At 32.6% G+C, this 19,923-nt stretch overlaps 3 protein-coding genes across 3 annotated transcripts; all 3 read right to left on the bottom strand.

Annotated features, from left to right (window-relative positions):
* Window positions 1-1,462, bottom strand: LOC114760029 (UPF0481 protein At3g47200-like). The gene has a single exon (XM_028949277.1). The coding sequence runs from the start codon at window positions 1,357-1,359 to the stop codon at window positions 1-3; it is 1,359 nt and encodes a 452-aa protein (XP_028805110.1). The 5' UTR covers window positions 1,360-1,462.
* A 5,886-nt stretch (window positions 1,463-7,348) lies between these two features.
* On the bottom strand, window positions 7,349-8,701 carry LOC114760021 (UPF0481 protein At3g47200-like). Its single transcript, XM_028949268.1, has one exon. The coding sequence runs from the start codon at window positions 8,699-8,701 to the stop codon at window positions 7,349-7,351; it is 1,353 nt and encodes a 450-aa protein (XP_028805101.1).
* An 8,649-nt stretch (window positions 8,702-17,350) lies between these two features.
* LOC114760343 (UPF0481 protein At3g47200-like) lies at window positions 17,351-18,732 on the bottom strand (the record flags this gene model as incomplete). The annotated part of the gene is made up of 1 exon (XM_028949606.1): window positions 17,351-18,732. A coding segment is annotated over one exon (1,382 nt), but the record flags the coding sequence as incomplete, so codon positions are not given.
* Window positions 18,733-19,923: the final 1,191 nt, after the last annotated feature.

Genomic DNA, 19,923 nt, shown 5'->3' with positions numbered 1-19,923 from the left:
CTATTTATTAATAAAGGGGAGAGAGCATATTGTTTGAATTAGAGTGAGTATAAGGAGCAAAATTGCAGCAATAAAAGATGCTATTCTCCAAGGGGTGCTCAAGTACTCATGCTTAAAGACTGCCTTGTACTTGTGGTAAGGATTCTCGTAGAACTTGTTCAATTCTTCACATAGAGATTGATAATCACTGTTGCAAGTCATGAACACGGTATTTTTGTCAAGGCTGTTGACTAGGGAAGCCACTTCATCATTGCTGCCCAACAAGTTGTCCATGATTCCTTTCTCAACAAGGAGCTCAATATCTTTTCCAGTGTCAATAAGATAGTTCAAGAGGGTCACATAATCTGTCACATAGCTCTCAAGAGCGAGGTGACACTGCTCAAATGCAACCATATTTCTAACCACCATCTCAGTCCAATCACTGATCTGAAAATATGGTATCTTCAACACTCCCTTTGAGTATTTCAAATCAGTAATGCTTTTCTGTTGTTCATTGACCTGAAATTTGATCCCTGCCTCTCGTAGTTGTCTTGCACCATACACAGGCTTCACTTTGCCAAATTCTCTTCTTGGTAATTGATTTGGTAGGTAAAACATCCTTAGCATAGCATTCAGGTGATGGATCACTTTTGTAACTGTAGATGATTCAAATTGAGTAGTAGTCGTCTGTTCAAGGTAGTGTTGTTGAAAATACTTAAAAGTAAACTTGCAACGGAGTTCCTTTTTTGTAACAATATGGTGTAGGAACACTCTCCTAAAAAAATTGAAGGCTATCTCAGTGAATGAAAACCTATCATTGAAGCCAGTGGGAAAAGTTAGGTCAAATAGGCCTTTAAGGACGAAAAATGGCAATTGATTCTCGAGTAAAATCAAGTCTAGGTTTATGTCACACGTTGGCCATAATTTAAAACGCCAAGGGTTTTGTTCTAACAGCCCTAGACATGAGAGAAAGTACTCAATGATGAAGCAACCATCGGTTAGAATCATGCTTACAAAATCATTGCTCTTCATCGGTATGGTTTCTGAATAACAACGTCTAGTTTCATCTTCCCAGTCTCTCACAGCTTGAACATAATCCTCCAACAATTTCTCTTTACTCCTCTTTAGAAAGTTGTTGAGGCACCATAGTTTGACCTCTTCCATGGATTCCAGTCTCTTGTCTCCATGGTGAAACGGACCAATTGATATCAAGGTAGGGGTGTAGGCTTCTTCATTCACTTTCCGAATTTTTGGTGGCACTTTGTAGATGCAACATCCTGATGATAAGGGAAGCTCCAAAGAATCTATAGCTTGTAACTTGGCTTTTAAGGAGCATAACAAATCTGTTTTTTCTTCATTTTGGCTGTCCAATATCTCCATTTTCTTACAATCTTTTGATGGACCTGCAAAAAATTTAAAAATGCAAATTGATTATATTCTCTTCAGCCGTAATGAAATTTAGCTAACAAATCATGTTCCAATTGGTAAGTCTCAGAAGAGCTCGAGTATAAGTCTTGTTATTCATTTAAGTATCTTATTGGCGGATTGTTTGTGCAAGCCTCTAGCAAGATAGTCTTTTATTAAATTCAATCCCTTGCGATGTTTAAAACCCACGTACCACCAAACAGAAGTTGTACAACCTTTCTTTTGAAACAGCCCATTATATCAAACATGTTTGTAAAGGCAATTTTTTATCCTTATCTTCATTCTCATTCCTTCAAAATCCATCTACATGCCAAATGTGGCCTGCAGATCTTATTGGTGTGAGATTCACCCTAAGTAAGTTTCTTTTACAGCCCAACTCATCACCAAAGCTTTCAATTTTCAACGTAAATGAACATAAATTTTTTATGCTTGAGATTTTCTAATGACCTTCATCTTCCTTGAATTAACTCCCTGAGATTAGGCGACACTAAATAGCAGAGTATATATTCCTCTAAAGGAACCAGAATGCCATTAGATATACTTTGCTTATCCATCATTTGCTCTGCATTTTTCGTTCTTTCTAGGAAGTTTGAGCATATGACAGGAAAATCTATCCTTTTTGGTGTCTGAATCGTATCTTTAAAGCCTCAGAGTTACATAGAGAACAATTAAAAAGAAAGATTGCTGCAGATATTACAGTAAGAGATATACGAGAGAGGAGAAACTTGACCTGATATGTTGAATGATGTAGCCGTGAAACTGAAGAAAATATCAGATATCGCCGATCGGAAACCCAAGAGACCTCAATTCCACTTGTAAACTCGTCAAGTGCCTTCTACTTTAGACATTCTCTCTGCAGTGCAATGGTCAATTCAACTCAATCAACCTCAAGCTAAGTCTCTGGATATATATATATATATATATATATATATATATAGAGCAATATAATATAATAGTAATATATCCAATTTTTTTAAAAAAATTTTGGTTGTAAGGCACATGGTGCACTGTATTTATTTTCATTGGATTAGGTTTATTTATTTAAAGTAGAACAAATTCCAATCCAAATGAGTGAGCTAACAGTAAAGTGGTCGTGCCAATTCAACTGCTTCGTTAAAGCTCAAATTTTCTGATATTTATTTATTTTAAAATTCTGCACATGATTATCAATAAAATATTTTAATCACGTATTCCCACTTTTTTTTGGCACCAAACTCTAAAAATATGGAGAAAAATCAAGAGGCAACAACTGACATATCACATGTCTCCTGTTTGTACCAATAATTTTTATTAATTTATTTATATATTTGACCTAAAAGACTGTACCAGTGTTTGTTTTGAACTTTCGAGAATGTATGGTCCCTATTAAAAAGAACGAGCTGGAGCCAAATTGATGGATATAAAAGAAGTCAGCAAGAATTTTGTCACAAGCCTAAATATTTCCTTATTTAAAAATACATATCAATACATTCAGACAAAGCAAACTTACGGGAGCGAAATGAATTAAAAAAAAGGAGAAAGATACCTAATGCCTAAAATAAGATTATTTGCAAAGTTGCAAAAAGCAAATGGATCTATGAATTGCTTATTATACCAGTTCACGTTTTATTAGTAGGATAATTAATATGTAAGTTTTTATAGTTTGAATCGGTTTTTAGTCAGGTTTTTATAATTTTTTTTATGTCCTTATAATTTTTCTTTTTAATCAGCAAGAATTTTGTCACTAGTCTAATTTTTTTCCTTTTTATCAGGTCCTTATAATTTTACATATTTTTAACCACATCCTTTTTCTTTTACTTTATTTTTAATTAAGTCCTTGTAGTTTTTACTCTTTATTCTATAAATAATAGTATTCTATAAATAATAAATTATTATAATAATCTTATGTTGATATTCTTTTAAATTTTTAGTTAAACATATATATTATTTATTTGTCAATTCTAATTTTTATAATTATAAAATTAAAATTAAAATAAATTTTTTAAAAAATTAGAATATAATTATAAATATTTTATAGTTAAGTATAATTGATTATTCTGATTAAATATTAATTACTAAATGATTATATTAATTATTTTATCCAATTATATAATTATTAATTTAAAAATGAAATTAATGTTAAAGAATAAAGTTAAGAAATAATTTTTTTAAAACCATAAAGGACCTAATTAAAAAATAAGTGAAACTATAAGGACCTGATAAAAAGGAAAAAAAAAGAGGGATTTAAATAAAAACACATGAAAGTAAAAGAATTTGACAAAAAGAAAAAAATTTTATAAGGACCTACTTAAAAATAAGATGAAACTATAAGGACCCAAAGGTTAATTAGTCCTTTAATTAAACAATGATAAATTTGGTTATCTTTTTTTTTTTTTTTTGGTGCCACTGGTTGTCTTTTCAATTATATTTAGCTAATTTTAATTATATTTTTTATCCACACAATTCGGTTTTTTTTTTGGTCATAACTCCGCTACTTATTATATTTATAGATGATTTAAAATCACAACCTCATATTTACAAAAACTTTAAAAGAACTATTTAGTGTCATTTAAGTCTTAAGATCCTCACACATGATTCGGTTGGGGAGAATTTGACCCAAAAAAAAAAAAAAGCTTAAAATTACCAAATTATTGATAAAAAATTCTTATAAAAAATTTGTTGTTATTTGAAAGTTTATTGTTATTAAAATTTATTAAAATATTGTTATGAAATCTGATTTAAAATTTAATAATTTTGAATTTCTTTTTATAGATTCTCTCTCTGATTATCTTTTTTTTTTTTTTTGAGATACAAGAGAGCCGGTTCGAACCCGCCCGCATACACTCAACACACACCATACCACTGGGCCTAAATGGATAAAACGAAGTATGATTTATAAGCTAACGCATGGCGAATCCTTTGTTTATTTTTATTTGGTCAATGTGAAAACTGAAAAGTTAAAACGCGTGGGATGCACATTTCCACCCAATGCCACATCATGTCGTGTTCGCATTCGGTGCTCTTCATGCTCACCACTCAAAACTAGGACTGGTAAAACGGGCCAACCCGCGGGTTGCAGGTTGACCCGTGGTGGGTTATGGGTTGTCCGGTGCGGACTCAAAAGGCCCGTTTTCTGGCGAGTTGGCATTTTGCCAACCCTAACCCGTCAAGGTGGGTTGGCGGGCCAACCCACCAACCCGTCAAAATTTTTATTTTTATTTTTTTAAAAATTTTCTTATTTTTTTAAATGTTAGCAATTATATATAATACAAAATAAAAATACTGAAAATGATATAAAATATTAGAAACATCCAAATAAAAATTACAACACAATAAAATAGTATATGATTGTCCAATTTTCCAACATGATAATATACAAGTTCACACATTTTTTTTTCAATGAAACCAATGAGCAATATTGAATAACCTTATTTATCTAATTATTTCTAATGACAATAAAGTTTGAAGTAAAAATTTGTTTTACTTTTGCCTTTGTTATCTATTTTTTTTTTAAAAAAATAGATGGGTTAACCCGCGGGTTGGCGGGCCAACCCACTGCGGGTTAGGGTTATGGCGGTGCGAGTTATATTTTTTAAGGTAGTGGTGGGTTGGCTTTTGGCCAACCCTAACCCGCCATTTTTGGCGGGTTGGACCTGCGGGTCCAACCCATCTTACCGGCTCTACTCAAAACATGGCAGCAGATAACCATTTCTTTTTTTTTTTTAATTTTTCTTTTTTTTCGCTACAACTTTTTTTTTGTCTTATCACATGCAACAGTCTCCTAAAATTTTTCAATCTGATTTTGTTCATCTTTAGTTTCTCACTTTATTGGACATTACTAAAAGGGTATCCAAATTAAATAAAATGGTATTGATGTGTGAAAAAATTTAGGATAAAACTGTATTTAGTATTGTTATATTTTTTTTTATTTGTATTCAATATCCTAATGTTATATGTGATGCATCCAATATTCTAATTTTATTTATAATATATTTAGTATCTCTGGATCATAAATAATATTGTGGTCTTGGATGTAACTGGAAAATAATTTCAGAGGTACTGGATAAGCAAAAAAAAAAAAAAGCTAAATGTACCATAAATAATATTCTTCCGATCCTAAGTATAAAATTTTTTTGTAGTATAATTTAAATGTACCGTAAATAATACTCTTCCGGTCCTTAATATAGGACCTAATTCTTGAGTTGGTTTTAGTTCTAAATATAAGACCTCTTTCTCATATTTATCAATTTTCTCTAAATTACCCCTATGGATACTCCCTCAATCATAATCAAGTAAAAGAGAAAGATGGGGTATTAAGAAAGATGATTATGGTGTTTTAGGAAAAATATTTTACTTTTTTTTATAATTAACTAACTTACCTAACTTTCTTAATCTAATCAAATTAGTTAAATAGGTTTTATATTAAGAACAGGAGGAGTAGTATGTTATTTTATTATATAACCAATATCCAACTGTTATTATGATCAGATCATGAGCGAGTAGGGAAAGAACTAGAGTGTATGGCAAGTATGCCTGAAATCTCACAAAGTCCACTTCAGTTTCACCGCCACTGACAACCTACTATCTTTTGATAGATGAAGCTGCCAAGATGCGACTCGTCTGTCAAAACCTAATTGCTGGAAGTGTAAATGGATTCATTAACAATATATATACATATGCACTGTAAAATAAAACATTGATCTTAGTAAAATGACCAAATTACCTCTCTGCCCTTTGCCTTTCACCATTTTGCTACGGTACCAACGGCCTCCATCAACATTCGCCAACAATAAACCTCGACATGTGAAAAATTTAAGAATTTATAGAAATTTATTATAAAATTTCACTTTTTTTAAAAAATGTTACCCATACATAATTTAATTTCTTTTTCTAGGCACAATTATCTTTTAATTAGAAACAATCTTATTTGAGGTATTATCAGGTATTTATGGAGTTTAAAAAAAAATTTGGCTAAAAAAAGTTTGAAAAAAAGCCTAAGAAAGTGTCATAACTGCCCTGTAAAGAAGATTTTTTTTTTGGTTTACGGTAAACAAGAAGATGTTTCATTTTTCACCTTTTGTTTTTGCTGCTCTAATCCCTGATTTTTGGTCCATTGACATTGGGGAAGCTCGAAGAGCGAAGATGAGGGGCAGGACTGCCTCTGTATCTGTGTTTCTCTGATTCTCTCCACTCGATAGTATGTCTTTTCATGACCCAACTCAGTGCCCTAGCGTCGTATGACCCTTGAATGTATAACCAACCCAATGTGCCAGATACCTCTCTCCGATTTGTGAGATTCAAAGATTGTTCCGAAGGCCTGAAGATTATTTACAATCCAATCTCGTCCTTTATTAAACCTTCTTCATCCTTCTCACTATGGTAAGTGCTCTCGGATTTCGTAGCCATTTTTATAGCATGCGAATCAATCTGTGGAAAGTTTGCTCTGTTTTTCTTATCTTGTGGCTCTCAGGTAAATCTCTAGAGTTTTGAAGGTTTTCCTCCTCTTAACTTCGAATCTTTCAGAAAAGATATGCCTCTTGACATTAATTTGCATCAACACAGAATTAAAATTTTATTGGAGGACATATCTCCTCTTTCTTTCTTCTTTTTGTCCCTGAGTTTTGCATGTAATTCTTGCAATCTCAACAAACACTATAGCTGAGATTGCAAGTTTAATTTGACACAAATCTAATAGAAAAGGGAGCAGTAGTGGAAAAGATCACGCTACAAAATTAGTTACTACTTGAGAATTATTCAAGGTATAAAATTCCCAAGGCATTCTTAGAGATCTAGAAAATGCACGTATAATTTGAACTATCTAATTTAGATATGAATGGTTTAAATCCTCTTAGAATGGAAAATATAACAAAATTTGGATAGTCCATGGTTGATTTTGACAAGCCAAACCAGATAGGAAACTTGCACAATCGCACATTTCCATTTGTGTTGTACAACTACTTTTGGCCTACCTCTTATTAATAAAGGGGAGAGAGCATATTGTTTGAATTAGAGTGAGTATGAGGAGCATAATTGCAGCAATAAATGATGCTATTCTCCAAGGGGTGCTCAAGTACTCATGCTTAAATATTGCCTTATACTTGTGGTAAGGATTCTCGTAGAACTTGTTCAATTCTTCACATAGAGATTGATAATCACTGTTGCAAGTCATGAACACAGTATTTTTGTCAAGGCTGTTGACTAGGGAAGCCACTTCATCATTGCTGCCCAACAAGTTGTCCATGATTCCTTTCTCAACAAGGAGCTCAATATCTTTTCCTGTGTCAATAAGATAGTTCAAGAGGGTCACATAATCTGTCACATAGCTCTCAAGAGCAAGGTGACACTGCTCAAATGCAACCATATTTCTAACCACCATCTCAGTCCAATCACTGATCTGAAAATATGGTATCTTCAACACTCCCTTGGAGTATTTCAAATCAGTAATGCTTTTCTGTTGTTCATTGACCTGAAATTTGATCCCTGCCTCTCGTAGTTGTCTTGCACCATACACAGGCTTCACTTTGCCAAATTCTCTTCTTGGTAATTGATTCGGTAGGTAAAACATCCTTAGCATAGCATTCAGGTGATGGATCACTTTTGTGACTGTAGATGATTCAAATTGAGTAGTAGTCGTCTGTTCAAGGTAGTGTTGTTGAAAATACTTAAAAGTAAACTTGCCACGGAGTTCTTTTTTGGTAACAATATGGTGTAGAAACACTCTCCTAAAAAAATTGAAGGCTATCTCAGTGAATGAAAACCTATCATTGAAGCCAGTAGGAAAAGTTAGGTCGAATAGTCCTTTAAGAATGAAAAATGGCAACTGATTCTCAAGTAAGATCAAGTCTAGGTTTATATCACACGTTGGCCATAATTTAAAACGCCAAGGGTTTTGTTCTAACAGACCTAGACATGAGAGAAAGTACTCAATGATGAAGCAACCATCTGTTAGAATCATGCTTACAAAATCATCACTCTTCATCGGTATGGTTTCTGAATAACAACGTCGAGCTTCATCTTCCCAGTCTCTTAGAGTTTGAACATAATCCTCCAACAATTTCTCTTTACTCCTCTTTAGAAAGTTGTTGAGGCACCATATTTTGACTTCTTCCATGGATTCCAGTCTCTTGTCTCCGCGATGAAATGGACCAATTGATATCAAGGTAGGGGTGTAGGCTTCTTCATTCACTTTCCGAATTTTTGGTGGCACTTTGTAGATGCAACATCCTGATGCTAAGGGAAGCTCCAAAGAATCTATAGCTTCTAATTTGGCTTTCAAGGAGCTTAACAAGTCTTGCTTTTGTTCATTTTTGTTGTCCATTATCTCCCTTTTCTGACACGCTTTTGATGGACCTGCAACACATTCAAAAATGCCAAGTGATGATACGAATTTAACCCTATGGTATTCTCTTTAGCCATAATAAAATTTAGCTAAGAAATCTTGTTTCAATTGGTTAGTGCTTGTCTTATACCTCATGAAAGCTTGAGTATCAAGTCCTGTTATTAATGTAAGTATCTTCTTGGTATATAGGTTGTAGGTACAAGCGTCTAGCTCTATGGTCTTTTATTAAATTAAATTCCTTTTCTATGTTCAAAACCTACGTACCAAACAGAAGTTATACAACCATTCCAACCGAATTACCTATCACACCAAACATGTCTTAAAAGCCAATTTCTATTCTTATTTTCATTCTCATTCCTTCAAAATCCACTTCCGGTACCAAATGAGGCCTTAAGATCGTATTGGTGTGAGATTCACCCTAAGTTTCAGTAAGTTTCTTTTACAACTCAACTCATCACCAAAACTTTCAAATTTCTAAAAAATAAAATAGATTTTTCTGCGTAAAGATTTCCTAATGACCTTAATGTTCCTTGAATTTTGTTTTTTGGCCAACTAATCTTGAATTTTATTTTGCCAACTAATCTTCCTTGAAGTAGCTCCCTGATATTAGGCTATATTAGCAGAGTATATATTCCTCTAAAGGGACCAGCATACCTTTAGCTATACTTTGTTTATCGATCATTTGCTCTACATTTTTAATTCTCTCTTGGAAAATCTATCCTTCTTGGCGTCTAAATCTGATCTTTAAGCCTCAGAATTATTAGAACAACAGAATAGAAACATATTCAAAACTGGTAATTCTTAGTTTTGTTGCAGATATTACAGAAAGAGATATCCAAGGGAGGGAGAGAAACTTGACCTGATATGTTGAACGAAGTAGCCATGAAACTGAAGAAAATATCAGATTTCGCGGATCCGAAACACCAGAAACCTTACTTTCACTTCTAAACTCTTCAGGTGTTTTTTAGGTCTTCTGCGGTGGTCAATTATATTCAATCCACCTCAGGCTAAGTCTCTGGTTGTTGTTGTTTTTTTTTTTGGGGGGGAGGGGTGTATGTATGTGTATATATATTGTAATACTATAATCCAATAGTTATCCATCTTTTTTATTTTTTGTAAAATTTTTTTTGGATGCATAGCACATGGTGCATTATACTTTATTTATTTTCATTGGATTAGGTTTATTTATTTAAAGCAGAGCGCATTCCAATCCAAATGAGTGAGCTGACAAAGTATAACGAAGTGGTCATCGCAACTCAACTGCTTCCTCAAAGCTCACTTTTTGGCACCAAGCTCTAAAATTACGAAGATAACTCAAAAGACAACAGCTGACATATCACATGGCTCCCGTTGAAGTTTGGATTGTACTAATAATTCATATTTATTTATTTGTTTGACCTGAAACAGTGGACCAATGTTTATTTTGAACTTTCTAGAATGTCTGGTCCCTCTGAGGGCCCCCGCCCGGGGGGGGGGGGGCATGAATGGGAGCCAAATTGATGGGTATATAAGAAGTCAGCAGCAACTTTGGCCCTACCCTGAATATTCCCTTATTTAAAAATATATATCGATACATTCTGACAAAAACTAATGGGAATGAAATAAAGGAAAAAAAACGTAGAACGATACCTAATACCTAAAATAACATTATTTGCAATGTTGTGAAAATCAAGAGGATCTATGAATTGGTTAATATGCCAGTTCACGGTTTATTAATTAATCAATGATAAATTCCGTTGTCTTGTTTAATTACCAATTTTTTTTTATATTAATAACTCATACATTATATTTTGTAATGTACTGAGAAAATATATTGTCAATACCTATTATTATAGTTGTCAATCTTTACACTTTAAATTGTCAACGACTGTTTTTTCAGTTGTTACTATAAATTAAAAAAAAAAAGACAATTTGATAATTAAGCAAATAAAATTTGTTGTAATAAGATCCCTTGGGACTTGAAAAGAATTTGATGATTTTAAGGGATTTTTTTTGTATTTGATTCTTTTGGGTGGGACCTTATTACAATTTTCCTTTTTTTTTTTGCCACTAGTTGTCTTTTCAATTACATTTAACTAATTTTAATTATATTTTTTATCGACACAATTGGTTTTTTTTCATAACTCAGGATTTATTATGTTTATAGATAATTTAAAATCACAACTTCATATTTACAGTGTCATTTAAGTTTTAAAATCCTGACATATGATTCGGTTGGGGAGAATTTAAAAAAAAAAAGCCCAAAATTACTAATTATAGATAAATAGTTCTAATTAAAATATGTTGTTATTTATAAGTTCAGTGTTATCAAAACCTATTAAAATATTGTTACTAAACTTAACTTAAAATTTCATAATTGAAGTTTTGTTTTGTGGGATTCTCTGGTTTGGTTATCTGCATCTTGTAAAGTCGATAAAATGGAATATAATTTATTAAAAAAAAGAATAAAATGGAATATAATTTATAAGCTAACACATGGGGAATCTTTATTTGATCAATTTTTTTTTAATTATTTGAAAGTAGGACGAATCTCAATGTGAAAACTGAAAAATGAAAACGCGTGGGAAGCACATTTCCAACCAACGGTATGCTATGTCCTCCTTCTAGAATAATGTACCGTACTACCATGTCAAATTTTCAATTGATTATGATAATAAAGAACCACGAGAAAATGGATTCCCAATCCTCTTCCTACGAGCCGTTTTGTGAAAATTATTAATTTAACTAAAAGTAATAAAAATAGGTGAAATTAATTATTATGCCCTTACTCATAAGTTGATAAATGAGAGAAAAATAATCATGATGGAAAAATAAAAAGAGAGAGAAATAATTAGAAAAATGATTGAATAAAAATCAAGGTTTAAAGAATTAGACCGGTCAAGACAACAGGTTAAGAGTTAATGGGTTAGAATCAAACAGGTTATAATTAAAAAAAATAATTTAAACAAAATATACAAAACTAATTATATTCAACTATAAAAATATTATGATAAAAATAATATTTAAAAATTACCATATTAAACAGTAAAAATAATGCATACTCCTCTGGTTTTATTTATAAGGTACTTCCAGCATGTTTCATACAGACTAAGAAAAACTTTAAACTTCATTAACTCTCATTTAAAATTTAATGACTTTTCAACTTTATCCCTATTTAATATACATTATACCTCATATAAACAAAGTCAATGCAATAATAAATGAAGGGTAAAATTGTACATTCATACAAAAAATTTCTCTCAGTACCCTATAAATAGGACTAAAAAATACCTTCTTTCTCTATCCTATAAATAGGACCAAAGGAGTATTACAAAAGAACTAATGAACTCATAGCGGCATGTGTCGTAATAATATTTTATTTACTTATTTATTTTTTTGGATAAAGGATTAGAGGAGGAGAGATCACACTTTCAAGATAATAAAAAAAAAAAAAAACCTAAAATGATGCAAGGCATGGGCTCATAGCTACAGATTAGCCGTCATTTGCTTGAGCGTTGACCGTTGAGCCTTCCTCTTTTCTTATTCCATGAGTTTATCTTTCCCAATTCACATTAGCAAATCTTTTTATCTTTGAGTTTCATGCCCAGAACTCATTTTATTCTCACCAGCATATTGATATGCATTTGCACGATCCGCCTGCCTTATCTTCTTCGATCTAACCTATTGTATAGCCACCCTCACCTCTATCCTTATCTTCTCTTCTCTAGAGAAGTGGACTTGGTCTCTTCATCTAGCTTCCGAGGCATTTTTCCTGTTTGAACCAGTATGGAATTTCTTCATCAACTTTTACTCGGAGTACTTGATTCACGGCTTTTTGGCTGCGTAGATCCTCATCGGAGTGCCCATTTTCTCCTTCTCTAACTTCCTTCTCTTCCTCCTCTCCTTTCTTCTTTTCTTTCCTGGTGACTCCCTTTTTCTTTTTCCAACTCTACGTTTTTTCCACCACAAAGTGAACCGGTAAACCACCAAATACAGCGAGTTACCCGGTTTTTGACCAGTTTACCACTGGTTTAAATTCTTCCCGGTTTAAGAAGTGTATCAGACCGGACAAGTGACAAATTCACCAACTTTTGATTTCTACCGGTCAGTCCGGTTCTATTTTCTGAACATTCAAAAAAATGTATAAGAAAAATTAATTAATAATAAAATTAATAAAAATTCATTTCGTTCTCTGAAAACTTCAAAGTGAATATTATAAAAAAGGAACGAGGGATTCAAAAACTTGAATCTTATAGAAAAAGACAAATAGAGCAATTACTATTTTTCTTGTGTGTTGTTAAATAGGATTAAGGTACATCAACAAACATCTTAGAACTATTTTTTCAAAATGCATCTAACATCTTAAAATTTTAATGGTAGAATTTTACTTTTTTTTTTTTGATATAAACTATCCGGTATCCAACCGCGTCTTTTCTGGGTCCCAGCCTCTTTGGGCCAGTTGTACCCGAGCGATCGACTAGTCCGGATTCGGGCCGGGCGACAAGTAAAGCCCTCCCCGGTACCCTTTTTAACAAATGAGGATTTGAACCCCCGCCCTCAAAGAGCAGAGACTCGCCTCACTTGTGGCCTAGCCAGTCACCACTAGGCCAGGAGTATTCAGGTAGTAGAATTTTACTCTTAATATATTAATTAAAAGTGGAACAAAATTTAACCAAATGTTAACATCGGTTTTCTCCCCCTCATCCCGGTTCAAATGACGGTGATCTCAGCTCACGGCTGTGGCAAAAATCGATGGCGGGAAGGGCGTATTGTTTGCTTGCTTAGTGCTTACCCAAAAAATGCGGGAATCCAAAGACCCTGCAGGTAAGCTCTTGGGAAAGAAGATTCCATTACTGGGTGAAGGCAATGATTCTGTGATTCTGTCTCACGTGTGGCCATTGATGCCGAGAAAGCAGGAGGAGACGACAGAGGACAGAACAGATGAGGAAGATGATGAAGCAGACGAGGCACAAGTTAGTGGGTAAAGTGAGTCCGAAAATGATCAACAGATGACCCATCCGTTTAACTAACAGCTTAAACAAATCGTGGGTCGGCATTGCTTTTTCACTTCTCCTTTTATTGGGATTGGATATGATGTCATATATGTTAAGCTCTTAGTGCCAAAAAAATTTTCTAGTTTCGAAAATCTTTTCTGACTGGAGTTTGCTTGAATCTGACCTTGGGTGATTAATTAATTAATTGTTCGAGTTGTTTTCTGAAACCCAACACTACATCTAGTCTTTTCTGATCCGATATTATCATGTCTACTACGCTTTTGAATCGTCAATTCAAGACTCCTTTATTTTTCAGGTGATGTTTCATTTTTAGTACATGGGGAGTTATGGAGATCGCAGATTTTGGCACGGGAACTTCCTTCAAGTGAGATATATATATATATATATATATATGGACTAATATAAACTTTGGTTTTTAAGTTTGCCCTTATTTTGGTTTTGATTCTTCAAGTTTTAAACGATAGGTTTTGATCTCTTAAATTTCTTTCTATTTAAAACATTAATTGTAACGTACTGTAAAAAAAAAATCAATCAAAATCAATTAATTAAAATAATATAATATATTAAAAAAAAACAATACCCAGCTTTTCCACCGAAGTCGGTGGAAAAGCTGGGCAATTAGTCAAGAATAAAGAAAGAAGAGGTGCAAGAAGTAAATGGAGAAAGAAATAAGGGGTGGGCATTAAATTGAAGTAGGAAAAATGGGGGATGGGGTAGTTAGATGGTGAAGAAAAATAGGACAAAAGAGGGGGAGAGGAGACGGAGGAGGAAGAGAGATCGAAGGAAGAGAGAAGAGAGTGAGAAGCAAAGAGGGAAAGAGAGAGAAAGCTAAGTTGCAGAGCACCTGACAAGTTTTGGAAATTATTTAGGTACACAAAACTACTTCTTTTTATCAAATTTCCTTTATGAATATTTCCTATATATTTATAGCTTTATATTATTATTATCATTATAATGTTTAGAGAAAATTTTACTGTTTGGGTATAGAGTAAATATGGAGTTTTGACAATATATGACCGTAGAAATTTAAAGATACATTATTAAGGAATTTTAATTAGTTTATTTTTGTTGAATGATTATTTTGAGAATTTTAAACTAAGATTTTAGTTGAAAAGTTTGTTATTTAGACTTGTAATATGTTTTTACTGATTAAATTTGAGTTAAATAATTTATTTGAGTTATTTAATATATTATTGAGGTTTTAATCGGTTTAAATATTGAATAAATTAAATATATATTTTTGAAATAATTTTTGACTTGAAAAATTATAAATTGAGAATTTTGTGAAATTAGATAAAGCTATAGTTTGTTTATAATTTAAAAAGAAGTTGTTTGGTTTGAGGAAAAATTTTAAATGAGGTTATAATAAGTAATTGAGAATTTTAATATAAAATATTTAGATTTTAGGTAATAAAAAAATATATATACTTTTTTTAAATTTAAATAGCCTTATATGTAAATTATTTTTCAAAATAATATCTATTATAAATGCCTAGATTTGGGAGAGTTAATATATTTATGTAATTTTAGTTTAGAGGGTAGTCTTAGAATTTTAGAGTAGCTTTGGAGTAGTTTTGAGTTTATATTAATAAATATTTATGTGCAATTTTGTAGACTTGAGAATTTTGGAGTAATCTTTGTGTGATGTAAGCTAAAGAGTACCAGGTAACTCTAAAAATTCTTTCTTGTACATGTGAATTGTGTATGATTGTAGTATGAATTTACTGTATTTTTATATATTGAAATATAATATTGTGATTTTTCAAATGAATGTTTTGGTATGTTATTTGATTTTGTTAAGATTTATTGCTGTTAATTATGATTAATAATTAAATATATTGATGGCTATGGAATTGTCATGAGTTGTTATTAAATGGTATATAAGTTTTATTGCTATCTTATTTTTAATATATTTGAGGACGTATTTATGATGTAATATTATTGGCATCTGACATGCATTGTTGGGCTAAGGATAGAAGGAGATTGCATGGATATAAAATTACCACGTGGTTTGCCATCACTCAGTGCACAGTGGATGGTACTTGTCAGGGCCCCTTCTTCCATGTTTTCCTTTGGCCGGGAATTCATTGGAGCTGTGGGACATGTGACACCTCCCTATTCACAAAGGAGGGGAGCCATAGTCCGAGCTTGAGCTCTATATCTTTGGCCGGATATATCTCTACTATCGGTGAGCTTGGAATAATTCAGTAAAATGGATTAGTTTCTATCGGACTATGTGTTAGCCTATGGCTCCAGTCAGCGGTATAACGGTGGACGGTGATATAAGGGAGGCAGCATATTGCATTATTTTTGGATATATTAGAAAAATGATATTGGTATATTGTTGGAAAAAATAAAATAAAATTTAATTGGATGTCTCAAATCCGTGATTTTTAATATATTTATATACACACACATAAACGGATTTTTGGTTTATCATATATGATTTGCTTGTATAGGTTAGAATTTCAGTAGTTACTGAGACGTTTGATCTCACCCCCTATATTAAAAATTTTCAGGCGAAGGATCTAGTAGAAATCAAGGGAAGGCACCAATGGAGTGAGCCGTGAAGGCTTCTGTGCTCCTCAAGCACATGCTATGTTATATTTTTATTTGCCATGACTATAAGACTTCAATAGTTTATGTTGTTAAGTTATGTTAGAAATGTTTTGAAATTTTGACTTATTTGCGGTATTAAAAATATGTATGGACTTTTAAATTAAATATTTTATCGAGTATATTGATATAATTATGTGAGGTGTTACATTAATCCTTATAATTTAATAAAAAATCAAATAATTTTGCCTCTAAAGGACCTAAACCTATAGACTGAAATTTGAGGATCAAACCAAAATGAAAACAAACTTGAGAGATCAAAAATTATAGTAACCCTCTATATATATCATACTAAAAGTAAAACATCTCAATTGAAAGTTTTAGAGCCAAATAATCTGTCTCACAAAACTGATTATTCCCTCCTTTTACTTCATTCGTATTCCATTGCTGCCATTAATTTTTGTGACAGCCATGATCACCATCAATTGAAGGGGAGAAGAGGGAGAAAACGGACGTTAAATGTGGGGTGAGGAGTAATGCCCCGCATCCCAACGTTTCATTTCATTAATCAAAACGAGGTCATTTGGAAGTGGGAATCCTGACCGCTTATTCTAATCATACTCAATTCTACCCATTCATTGTTTATAATTTGAAACCATCGTCTTTCTCCTTACCTTAAGGTCGCGTTTGGTATGAAGTATTGAAAATGAGAAGTAAGAATGTGGATTGAAATTAAGAAAATCCATTAAAAAGGTATTTAGTATGAGGAATTAGTTATTACTTGGACTTAGATAAATTCATGTAAGTGGGATTGGAAAATGCTATAAGGAGAGGTGGTATAATATTGACATGGCATAGTATGATAAAAAAGCAAGCACTTATATGAAAGATAATGCTACAAATTTAACCAATACTTGAGAATAACTTAAGGAACCTAGATTTCTTAGACTAGATATGAATGGTTTAATTTCTTTTACAATGAAAAATCAATAAAACTCGGATTGTCCAGAGATGATAATAATATATATCATATATGTAACCAGCACATTTCCATTTGTGTAGTACAATAACTTTTGACCTAGTAATTAAGCAAGGGAAGAGAGACTATTGTTTGAATTAGAGTGAGCATAAGGAGCAATATGGCAGCACTGAAAGATGCAATTCTCCAAGGGGTGCTCAAGTACTCGTGCTTAAAGATTGCCCTATACTTGTGGTAAGGATTCTCATAAAACTTGTCCAATTCTTCACATAGAGATTGATAATCACTATTGCAAGTCATGAACATTGTGTTTTTGTCAAGAGTATTGACCAAGGAAGCCACCTCTTCATTGCTACCCAATAAGTTGTCCATAATTCCCTTCTCAACAAGCAGCTCAACGTCTTTTCCAGTGTCAATAAGATAGTTCAAGAGGGTTACATAATCAGTCACATAGCTCTCAAGAGCAAGGTGACACTGTTCAAAAGCAACCATATTTCTAATCACAATCTCAGTCCAATCACTTACTTGAAAATATGGTATTTTCAATACTCCTTTTGAGTGTTTTATCTCAGTAATGCTTTTCTGGTGTTCATCAACCTGAAATTTGATCCCTGCGCCACGTAGTTGGGTTGCATTATACACAGGTTTCAGTTTGCCAAATTCTCGTCTTGGTAATTGATCTGGTAGGTAAAAGATCCTTAACATATCATTCAGGTGATGGATCTCTTTTGTGAAAGTAGATGATTCAAATTGAGAGGTAATTGTTTGTTCAAGGTAATGTTGTTGAAAATACTTAAAAGTAAACTTGCCACGAATTTCCTTTTTTGCAATAATATGGTGTAGGAACACTCTTCTGAAGAAGTCGAAGGCTATCTCAAGAAATGATAATCTACCATTGAAGCCTGTGGGAAAAGTTAGGTCAAATAGGCCTTTAAGAATGAAAAGTGGAAGTTGATTCTCAACTAAAATCAAGTCTAGGTTTATGTCACACGTTGGCCATAATTTAAAACGCCATGGGTTTTGTTCTAACAGACCTAGACATGAGAGAAAGTACTCAATGATGAAGAAACCATCGGTTAGAATCATGCTCACAAAATCATCGCTCTTCATGGGTATGGGCTCCGAATGACAACGTCTGGTTTCATCTTCCCAGTCTCTTGCAGCTTTAACATAATCCTCCAATAATTTCTCTTTACTCCTCTTTAGAAAGTTGTTAAGGCACCATATTTTGACTTCCTCCATGGGTTCCAATCTATTGTCTCCATGATGAAAAGGACCAATTGATATCAAGGTAGGGGTGTAGGCTTCTTCATTGACTTTCCTAATTTTTGGTGGCACTTTGTAGATGCAACATCCTGATGCTAAGGGAAGCTCCGAAGAGTCTATAGCTTGTAGTTTGGCTTTCAAGGAGCATAACAAATCAAGATTTTGTTCATTTTTGTTGTCCAATATCTTCCTTTTCTCACAATCCTTTGATGGACCTGCAACATACACATTTCAAAAATGCCAAGTGATTAATAGGATTTTAACACTTTATATTCCCTTTAGCCATAAAATAAAATTTAGCTCACAAATCTTGGTTCAATTGGTAAGTGCGAGATATACCTCAGAAGAGCTTCAATACAAGTCTTGCTGTAAAAAAAAAAAAAAAGACAATTTATTTTTTTTAATAGAAGATATTATTTGCATCTGTTATTATTTTAATCGACAAGAAAAGTTTCTCATTTTCGTCAGATATCTATATAACATACTATTTACGTTTGCTTGATCTACGTCCCCCTCAAAGTAGACCAAAACAGGCTTTCAAAACAGACATAATTAACATTTTTTCAGTTGTATTGATTATCATATGTATAAATAAGCCTATGACAATATAGCCTTTTATTAAATTCAAGTTACTTCGCAATACTTAAAACTTATATCGCAACTAAAAGTTATACAAGCATTTCATTCGATTTTCCATTTATACCAAACATATTTCCAAAGCTCATTTTTATTCTTTCAAAATCCATCCCTACATAATAAATAAAGCCTTAAGATCTTATTGGTGCAAGGTTCGTTCTAATTCATCACCAAAGCTTTCAACATTTTCTGAAAAAAATAAAATATTTTTTCTTCCTGAAGATTTTCTAATGGCCTTCATCTTCCTTTTAACTAACTCCCTGATATTAGGCGATACCAGCAGAGAGTATATATTCCTCTAAAGGGACCAGCCTGCCTTTAGCTACACTTTGTTTATTCATCATTTACCCTACAAATTTCATTCTTTCTTGGAAGTTTGAGCATTTGATAGGAAAATCTGTCCTTTTTGGTGTCTCTGAATCAGATCTTTAAAGCCTCAGAATTATATATAGAACAATAAAATATCGAAAGATAGTAAGTTTTGTTGCAGATATTACAGTAAGATATGTACGAGAGAGGGAGAGAATTTGACCTGATATGTTGAATGATGAAGCCATGAAACTGAAGAAGAAGATAACATATATCTCCAATCATAAACACAAGACCTTAATTGCCAGTTCTAAACTCGTAAAGTCGTTTTTAGGCCTTTTGCGCACGATATATTATATAATAGTGGTCAATTCAATAAATCGATCTTTTTGTTTGGATGACACATGGGTCATTATCTTTTACTTTTTTGGGTTTATTTATTTAAAGCAGGACAAATTCCA

Source organism: Neltuma alba, unplaced genomic scaffold (genome assembly GCF_004799145.2).
Source record: "Neltuma alba isolate B1F8T4 unplaced genomic scaffold, ASM479914v2 tig00001633_pilon, whole genome shotgun sequence".
Lineage (NCBI taxonomy): Eukaryota > Viridiplantae > Streptophyta > Magnoliopsida > Fabales > Fabaceae > Neltuma > Neltuma alba.
The sequence above is the reverse complement of the archived record's forward strand: the minus strand, read 5'-3'. Positions and strand labels throughout refer to the sequence as shown.